We start from the raw sequence: 10,301 nt of genomic DNA on the forward strand, positions 1-10,301 counted from the left end.
TTCAAACCCCCTTCTCTTAGCCACTGATAACCATCATAATTTTTTCTTAACTTATTTTTTATAATAAATTTTAAATATTTAAAATAATTTATTTTTATATTTTATAATAAAATATTAAATTTTATTTTTTATAAATTAGATATCACCTTTTAAATACCATAACAATCATTATATAAAATATCTAAATTATTCTTAAGTATAATTTTAGCTTAGATTTTTTTGACATTTCACACGTACACATCTAACTAATAAATTGTATATTGTACCTAGTGGCGGATTGACAGAAACCTAAGGTGATCATGATCTTCCCCAAATTTTTTGTAAAAAATTAGTAGTAGTAAATAATATTAAGTATTTTTTTATATATAATATTGATTAAAAAAAAGATATATTACAAAATTTTGTAAATTAAAATCTAACTAAAATCTGCAATATGTATTGAACTATTATTTATTGGCTTTTATTAATAAATAGCTCATTCTAATAATTAATAAAAACAATGCTATTATACTAACTCAGTAGCCTATATTATTAATTAAAATAGCCCATCTCCCAACAAAATTTCAATTGATATCTAATGGCTAATTTCTTATTCCATCAAATTCAAATTATGACAGCAACATTGCGAGCGCATACTTTTCTCTCCTAGTGGCTCCCACTTACAACATTATGAACTTGATGAGGTTAAAGCTCCAGATTTAGAATTTGTCTATTCTTGTTAAATTGTGTTGACAGAGACAGAAAAATCAAATATTTATCCTTTAATTAATAGATTAATTCGTCTTATTTTGATTTTCTCTGTGACAACAGCAACAACTGAACGGACTTTCTTTGCTATGAAGATTATTAAAACGAGACTTTAAAATATGATGGAAGATGAATTTTTAGCGGATTATATAATTGTATATATTGAAAAGGAGATTGCTTTAAAATTCACTTCAGAAATAATAATTGATTATTTTAGTTCTATGAAACATCGTCGAACAAATTTAAAAATACCAAAATCTTAAAATATGTAGTTGAATATTAACTTTTATATAATATAATTATTCTTTTGATATATATGCTATGAATCATATTTAATAATTTTTGTTATATTATATTTTAATTTATTTTGTATTTAATTGGTGCCTCTTATGAAATTTCTGATGCGCCACTGATTGTACCAGTACATTGTATTTTTCTTTTTGTAAGGAGGAAGGAAATGGAGATGGGACACAAAGAGTTTCCTATGACAAAAATAGGGTGAGAAAGGAAGAGTTTAAGCTCGAAGACGGGGATCGAGAATCAAAGAGGAATCCCTTGCCCCTGCCCAAGTGACATCCTATAAGGTAAATTGCTCCCAGAGATTGGAGAGAAGTGTTTCACTGAATAATAATACCATCTACTACTGATTAATTAATTAGAAAGGGAGAGACTCTTGAATATAAGAGGAGCTCAAAACAAAAAGAAAGGAGTGACTAAGTTGTTGTTGTAACCGAATAACAACGCTAAAAATAGAAGAATAGATTCGTTACAAATTGGTAATATACCCAGAATATTCTATCTACAAAGCTCACAACAATATACTTACTCTAATAGAGTGGCAAAGATGAATAACTCGGAGGAAACACAGAGATATAGAAAAACTGATTCATTAAACACGACAAATCTGGCAAAAACTTCTAAGAATTTACAATTTTCCTTTCGATAAACAGAAGCATAAGCCATTTGTATTTATGAAGATCACATTTATGTTTATATTTACGTTCTTAGTACTCTGCTATTGATGGGTATAAGGACCTCTCTGTAACTACCTCATGCCAAAAAAAAAAAACATAACAAAAATGCTCTAAGAATTACAGAAGAATTTCTAACCGTGATCACTCTAAAAGGCTGTCAATTGGGAAGATAATTTTGGATGTATATTAATGAATACATGTTCAAATTTGGTGAAGGTACCACACTGATTTGGTAAAGTAAATTGCTCTTAGAGAGAAGAAGGTTTCATTGATTAATACCTCATATTTATTCGTTCAACTAACTACAAATAGAGTCACCTTTAATATAAGAGGTGCTCAAAACAGAAAGAGGGGATCGAGTAACTAGAACAATTGTTGTAACAAAAAAATTACAAGTCTAAAATGAGAACAACAAGCAATTATGCTTCGTTACTTTCTACTACTACAACAAGTACTCCGTTGTTCTGGAGATTGGAATCTCCTTCAAAGATTGTTGTCAAATGTTCTTCTCTCGTTGCATGTTCTGAAATTGGCTCTATTTCATGATCATGCTCTGATATTTGCTCCATCTCAATTTCCTTATCCTCTTCGGGAACCTCTGGCCCTTGGTTAGTTGCCGAATTTTGCTCAACGCCATTTGCTTCTTCAAAGTCTGATTCTAGACCATCATCAACCAATATTTGCTCCATTCTTCTTCTTCTTTTTCTCCTTCTCCTTCTTCTTCTTCTTCTTCTTTCTTCGTCCTCTGGAAATTCATTATCGCGCACAAACATGTAATAATAAAATGAAAAACCGATAAGAGACACAATATTGAGTATTGCTAACATGAGAAAATATTTGTCCAAATGGCGGCCGGCGGTGTTGTTTGATTCATAAAGCCACCTGTCGAAAATCAAGAACCATGGTATGCTCAAGAGTTTTCCTAAACCAATCACCAGATTACTGAATGGCTCAGCAAAGTTCCTCACAGATTCTGATGCGTAGTTCTCGAATAACCTGGATAGACCGTCTTGGCCTTCAACAAGCCCTTCCGCCATTCCCAACAACAGAAATTGTGGAATCAAGGCCTTTGTACTCATAATTCCTGTCGAATACAGTATATGATTTTCCACACTCCATGCGAAGACACAACAAATCGCAGCAAGAAACATTCCAATACCAATGTTTACGGTCGTTGAATCTATTATTTTTCTATTGGCTCCAAATTTGATGATGATCTTGCTGATCTTCTTAGCCACATTAGGTTCTTCCAGTATCAGGAAAAGCATTGGTATTACCATGCCAGTCATGGTGGTCTTGAGGAGGAAGAGATAGGAAATGTCAATAAGCATGAAAATTTTCAAACTGCTCGCTTGTGAAACAAAAAAAGTGTTCCCAGAAGCCGCAACAAAACTGTAAGGGAATAAGCAAAACCCCCAACAGAGCAACAAAACAATGCTCTTGGCTTCTCTAACTTGCTTAACTGTGCAAAGCTCCCCTTTCGTCTCTTGCATATGGGGACTAACATCATCATTTTCAGTTTGTTTCTTGTCAATTATAGCTGCTTTTTCCAACCATCCAAACCCCCGAGGTACTCGCGGTAACAACCTTACAACCCGGTCTTGGCCATGGTTAGCCTCATAGAGATGTCCCTGCTTATAATTCTTCCAGTAATATCCATCTTCTATGGTTAAATATGCCAAAATCCTTTTCCTATAAGCTGCTTTGCACACTCTACAAAACTTGCCAACATTGCTTTCAGGAAGCAAATCTTCATGGTTGTACCATGCATATCCAAAGTAGAACAACATATAGCTCCCTACCATGAATGGTGACACAAATCTAATGCCGTGCCACGGATTATCACCAGCAACTACAGAGCAAATAAAGACTGCGCCAAACGAACAAAAAAATAGAGAGATCGTCCACGCAAAAGAGATACCGTATAGCCTTGCATTGTTGTTTGTGCATTGTTGTCCTAACTCTTCTTTTTTAGCTCTCGCTGTCTCCTCCAAATGAGAGTCGAAAAAATCTTGGGACAAACATTTACCGGCGATGTTTCCCATTGTAAGAAGAGCAATTGCTACAGTGACCATATAATATTCGAAGTACTCGCGATCTGACATTGAAGATATCCAGAACAACATTGAACCCTGCAAAAACAATGTAGATAATACATACTTATCTTTAGGGGAAAAAAAAAACTTGAATTCTACCATATTTGACAAATAACAATGTTATTGTTAAAAAAAAAAAAAAAACATTAATGCACACGCATAACTAATTAAAATATTTTCCTTCGTTCCTTGTGTAAATATCTAAGTGATTTAATCGGTTCATTTAAAGATAATTAAAATCTAAGAGATATCTCCTATAAATCTTTTGTTTTAGAAACTATAAAGTAACCTTCAAAAAACAGTTCTTATTCAGTTATTTCAATTATATAAAAGGAATAAGTTATAAATTACATTTTCAGAATCTGAGGAGGAAAAAAACAGACACTATCTTAATACAACTTATCATATGATATGATCACCAGTTTTGTACAATTATTATATGAAAATTTAATTACTGTTTACATAGTCTAACTTTAAATTAATTTCAATATCCTTAGCTTCTTTAATTTATTTGAGTAATAATTTAAAGAGCTAATTCATAAGGAAAACTCACTAAAAATTAAAGGATATTAAACTATTATATATTTATTTATTTTATAATATACCGTATTTAGTTTGATATACATGGGGAACTAAATTAGCAAATAATGCTAGTATTTTTACTCGTAATAACATTATAGGAATATAAATCTTTTAAAATTATGTCGGTTTTGTCATGACATTATAAATTATGGCACAAAAGATTTATAGAATCAAATTATTTTTACAAAATTGTCGTAGGGGACAAAAGTCCCCGTCAGCTAAGAAGATCAGACTCTCCATAGATAAAAAAATTAAATAATATGATTTTTAGTTATTATTTTCATGTGAAAGAGTTTATTTTTTTACTAATAATTAATTTTAATATTCATTATCTAAAATTTAAAATAATTTAATATGTATACTTTGACATTTGATTAGGTATTAATTCTGTTGTACAAATAAAAATAATTAATTTTTATGCTTGTTATTTAAAAAAATATTTTTCCTCTATGTATATAAAAATATAATTAGATATTAGCATAAAAAAATTATATTGATAGTTATAAATTAACACAAAATTAATTTTTTTTAAATAATTGAATCTTGATTCTAACTTTTAATCACAACATAAGTATTTTCTCTAAATTATATGTAATAAATATTTGAAAGAAGAGAAGTAAAAATATAAATTAGAAACATGAGCAGTAAAAATTTAAAACTAAATAAAAAATATGCATATAATAATATTTTTAATTTAAATTATATTATTTTGTTAATTTTACTTTTTGTAGAACAGAAAGATAGAGAAAAATAGAGAATGAGAGAAAAGAGAGAGAAAGATAAATCAGAAAAATGAGAGAGGGAGTTTGTTAATTTTAAAAAGAAAAATTTATTTTAATTATAATAAAAAAATATCTAGTGACATATTTTGGTTTGTAAAAAATATAAAATATAAATTACAAATTATATTTAGAGTGAAAAGAATAGAGAGAAATAGAAAAAGGAGAGAGGTAGATAAGAGAATGTAAAAAAGGAGTTTATTAATTTTGGAGAAAAATATTTTCTTTTAATTTTAATAAGAGAGTGTCATTTGATATATTTTAGTTATTAAATTAGTTAGTAATATATAATATGTAATATAGTTATATTTTAATTTTAATATTTTAATTTTAATTTTGATTTTATTTAAATACAATTAGAGAATATCATATTACATATTTTTATAGTCAAATTTATAATTAGTCATTGATAATGATATATAAGAAATATATATTAGGTGAAGGAATAAGAGAGATAGAGAGAGAAGGAGAAGAAAGAACTCTTTAATTTTAAAAAGAAAGAGATTTGATTTTAGTTGTAACTAAAAAATAACATATAACACATTTTGGTTGTAAAATTAGTAATATATAAGAAATAATAAATATAAATAATCAATTTATCTTTGTAATAAAAAATTCTAAAAAATTTTTTATTTTTTTTATTTTTAGCTTAAACTTCTAACTTTAATTATTTCTTAAAAAATAAACAATCTTTTTTACACAGAAGGATTTTACGATGTTTCAATGCTCTACAAAATTACTGCTACGACAAACAGGAGCTTCATAATAATAACTAATTAAGTTTATATATTTTTCACAAAATAAATATTTGAGGAATTTGAAATTTTTGGTTTTTTAATATAAATTTTCAGTGTTTAATGTGTTAACTTGTGTTTTCACTTGTTAGCTAAATCTTTAACCAAAAATATTTACGAATTAATATTTTTTATTAATATTTATCAACATTTTAAATTAATACTTTATTTTTATATTATTTAAAATTTACGGTTTAAAATTTAATATAAAAATGTTTTTATTAATTAAATATTGGTTAAAAATATAAATTTTGTTCATCATGTCATATTTAATTAAAAATTAATATTAAAGAGTCAATATTTTTCGGTCAACATCGATTAACTTAGAATTTTTTACTTCAAACAATAAATTCTTTAACTTTAGAATTCTAAATTATAAACCTTAAAAATAATGACTAATATTCGTTTAACTATCAGTTTAGTTGGCCCTATTTTGTCTTAATTGAAATAGTAATACGAATGTAATAGTAATTAACTACCATGGTGGAGGCACTTGCACAAAAACTTATTGCAGTGAAACTGCCGGTGTAGGCTTCTGACATTAGATAAGCAATCACGACAAACAGACATGACAAGCCATCTTGCATATTTCTAACCATAGCACTACCCCTTTCACTATTCAGTGACTCTGTGAGATAGTCCATCATCGTAGAATTTAGCCAATTGTCCATGGAGTTGTAGCTTATCAGCAAACCTGAAACGTAAAATTACCCAATTGATGGGGAGAGAGACAGAGAACAATGAAGTAATTAGATATTTTAAATAAAATTTTAGGAATAAAATCCACTTATATGAGTAATATTTCGAAGATTAATTAAAGACTTATTTAAAAGAAAGTAGAGATGTTAAAAAGAATACCTAACATGAAAAATGGAGCTGGTTGTAGCTTCAGTAACTTGTGAAACTTCATCATCACCGAATCTAAGATGCCGAGTTTCAATTCATGCAATATTAAGAAATTATATAGAGAGATGAAGTGGTGAACCGTGTCGGAATTAATTGCTCCGATATTATATGAAGATTCTCGGTAGCTCTCGCATTCTTACTGGTTACTTTTCCTTCTCAAATACCAATAGAAAAAGATGAATTAATGTGCTCAATAATTCTCATGTTGTTAGGTGGTTTCAGACTTTACAATTTATCACTAGAGTACCTAGGCATTTTCCCCTTATTAGTAATAACTTCCAGGTCGTCCTTTTGACCACAACGAGCAGGGGCATGTGAAATGTGCTATTTTATATTCAAAACATACTAAATGTATACTAAAATCAACGCTAAAATTAACTATTAATATAAAATATATTGATGGTAATCAGTGACTAAGAGAAAGGGTTGAATCTTAGTCCCTTTTTGTTGAGTGTTACTTTCTATCCTTTGAAATAGTTTCAGGAGATTTTTCTTCTGTCCTTTGAAATAGTTTCAGGAGATTTTTCTTCTTTTTGTCTCGTAACTAGTTAAGAGACATTTTCTTTTTGTCTCGTAACCCGTCAAGAGATATTTTTCAATTTTGTCTCCTACATAACAGATCGAAACAGAAATGGAGTAGAAGAGAAAGAGAGAATCACGCCAAAAAGTATCCTGATTTAGCTGATAAGTGCAATACAACCTACATCCAGTCTCCATCACAACAGTGACGGAATTTCACTATAATCATCTGATTATATACACCAATTCTTCCTAGGAACTACCCTTCCTATCCGGGACAAGTCTAGAATCTATCCCCAAAACTGAACTTGACTTGGTCACCTACCAAGCTTTCAACTGCTAAGTGCTAACCCAACTTGCAAGGGGATTTCCACAGAATCATGATACACAACAGATAGATGTACAAAGGACCTCTAAGACATCTATGGTTTTTTCTTTAATTTTGTACACTCTACCTTTTTTCTCTCACTGGCTTTTTCTTACAAACATCACTCTATTTGCCTTTTTCACCATGAGACTCAAACATACAAAACTAAAGAAAAGAAGACAAAATGAAACCCATTGAAGGAGAAGAACTCTGTAAGCTTAGGGTAGCTATGAGAACTCTGTGCTTTCTCTCCTTATCTTAAGTTTTGGCCGTGCACCCTTATTATAGAAGGGGAAGCTTCCAAGGTTGAAACAGTTTAACCGAGCCAACTTCTTCTTCTTCAACACCAAAATCGGTTCGGGCAGAGAGAAGAGAGAGGAAAAACCGAAAGCAAATCAACATGCAATTACCTCTCTCTCGTCCCTTCTCATCAAGTTTCATCAATCTGAGCCTTCTATCTTGACTTTGTCCCCAAGAAAGAATTCTGACCCTTGATGAACTCTTGATCCTTGATAACTCCATCTGTTCTATTTTTGCTTCTTCCTCCATGTAGCTGCAGTAGCTACCTTCTGTGATAGATGAACAAAAAGTAGAAACAAGCTTCACCTCAGAGATCTTCTTTTCTGACCGAAATGGATTACTACTACTTTAGGCATGGAGATCTTGAAGCTTCTTCTCTACATCTTGCCTTTAGTGGAAAAAATTCTAGCCACACCATACTGTAGATCTTCTTTTTGCAAGGGTCATCATCACCTTGGCCCTTGCTTCTTCCTAGCTTCTGCTTTCTTCCTTTGATTACTTGCTTCTACCATCTTCTTCTCTGACACTGAAATGACCGAAATGAAGAGAGAGAAGAGAGAGAATGGAAAAAAGCTTTCAATGGAAGTAAAGAAAGAAATTAAAATGAGTTAAGTTTCAACTTTCCATTCTCCTATGCATAGTAACGTGTGAACTCTTAATTGCCATCAAATCAATTTCAACTTTCTCTTTCCTGTTACCAATGCAATTAATCAAGTTAACTAAATTTGAATTTCATCAAAGAGAGAAGTGGATATCCATGAAAAGCATGCACCCCTTGCTTTCTTTCTTCTTCCAATTTTCGGACCCATGATGATATTGGGTCAAGACAATTATATCTTGGGCTTTGTATCCGTTTTCATAGCCCAATCAACACAAAAAATAATTCAACCATAATGCTTGAATATTGTTTTACCACATGCTGAATATTTTTCTAACCTATTGGGCTTTTTGTTGCTTATGCCCAATGACCATAATTCTGCACACAAAACAGAAATTATTAAACAAATAATTTGAAGCTTAAAACTAAATTAATAATTTTTAATTAATATTTTTAATAATGTTTGATCATCACAATAATTTGAAGTTTTCCAAACTCAACATATATGTTGTAGTATAAAATATATATTAAAGTTAAATTAAATAATATATATATTTATATACAAATTGTTACGGACCCAACACTTCTGGATCCCACAGCCAGAGCGGCCTCCAACCCGGTAACCTGGGTTCAGCCCGCTTTTTCCTTCTGGAAGGCCCAAATCGACCCACTAGACTTTCTAACCGACATTCAAGTACAAATACCTCTCTTATTTTGGCCAAACAAGATAAGATAATATAGCTACCATCACCTATACAAAGGGAGTCCGAGGCCCCTCAGGTACGTCACCCATTCCACTCACCTCATACCTCTTAGATCCATTCTGACTTGAGCGTCGGAGTGTCTTTGCAGGTACCACCCCCCGTTGCTCCAGCTAGACGTTCCGGCGATCGCCTCGACTTGTAAGTCTCTGATCCATCTCACAACCTGCACCAGAGACATGTTGTACACTGGCATCGTCTATGGGGACTTGCAACGTCGCAACGGAATGGCAGATAACCCCGAGGAGTAACCCCCAAGCCCTCACAACTCACGCACACAAACCCCAAATCCCGAACGTCGGGAGGTCACTCCACCCAACCACCGCAGAGTAACAAGCGTCGTTCGCCAACCGACCCCGCCACAACAGCGATCAAAAGAAGACAACTGCCGACAGCATGAATCCCGAGCCCCCAACGGCTTAGGGGAAAAGGCGGTCTAGATTATCCAAGGCCGCTGCCTCCGAATGCAGGATCTCGAAGGCCGAGTCGCAACAAAAGAACGGTATCACCGGAGCACGGAAGCCACACGACTTCCAAAAATCGATCCCATCGCGATACCAGACACAACAGGTCGCCCGAACGGCGACACAGAAAAAGGCACGAACGCAGCATTTTCTGAGACTCAGAACGCCGACACGAAGAAGACGACCGACGGCACCACCGGGAAGCCAAAGATACGAAAAGTGAACACGTAATAATGGGAGCCACCCCTTTCACCGACAAAATCCTGAGAGCCAAGCTTCCAAAGGGTTTTGACAAGCCTACGAACATAAAATACAACGGAACCAAAGATCCCCAGGAACACCTAACAGCCTTCGAGGCCAGGATGAACTTGGAAGGGGCCGCCGACGCAGTCCGATGCAGGGCCTTCCCGGTAA

The 10,301-nt window shown here is 32.3% G+C and overlaps 1 protein-coding gene across 1 annotated transcript; it reads right to left on the bottom strand.

Moving 5' to 3' along the window:
• Window positions 1–1,963: 1,963 nt before the first annotated feature.
• Window positions 1,964–7,049, bottom strand: LOC107628464 (protein NRT1/ PTR FAMILY 5.4-like). Its single transcript, XM_016331122.3, has 3 exons — window positions 6,831–7,049; window positions 6,452–6,666; window positions 1,964–3,853 (listed from the first exon to the last, which is right to left on the bottom strand). Exons 1-3 carry the CDS (start codon window positions 6,883–6,885, stop codon window positions 2,141–2,143), a joined length of 1,983 nt encoding a protein of 660 aa, XP_016186608.1. The 5' UTR covers window positions 6,886–7,049; the 3' UTR covers window positions 1,964–2,140.
• Between the last annotated feature and the right edge of the window lie 3,252 nt (window positions 7,050–10,301).

Source organism: Arachis ipaensis, chromosome B2, assembly GCF_059453495.1.
Source record: "Arachis ipaensis isolate K30076 ecotype BB chromosome B2, ASM5945349v1, whole genome shotgun sequence".
NCBI lineage: Eukaryota > Viridiplantae > Streptophyta > Magnoliopsida > Fabales > Fabaceae > Arachis > Arachis ipaensis.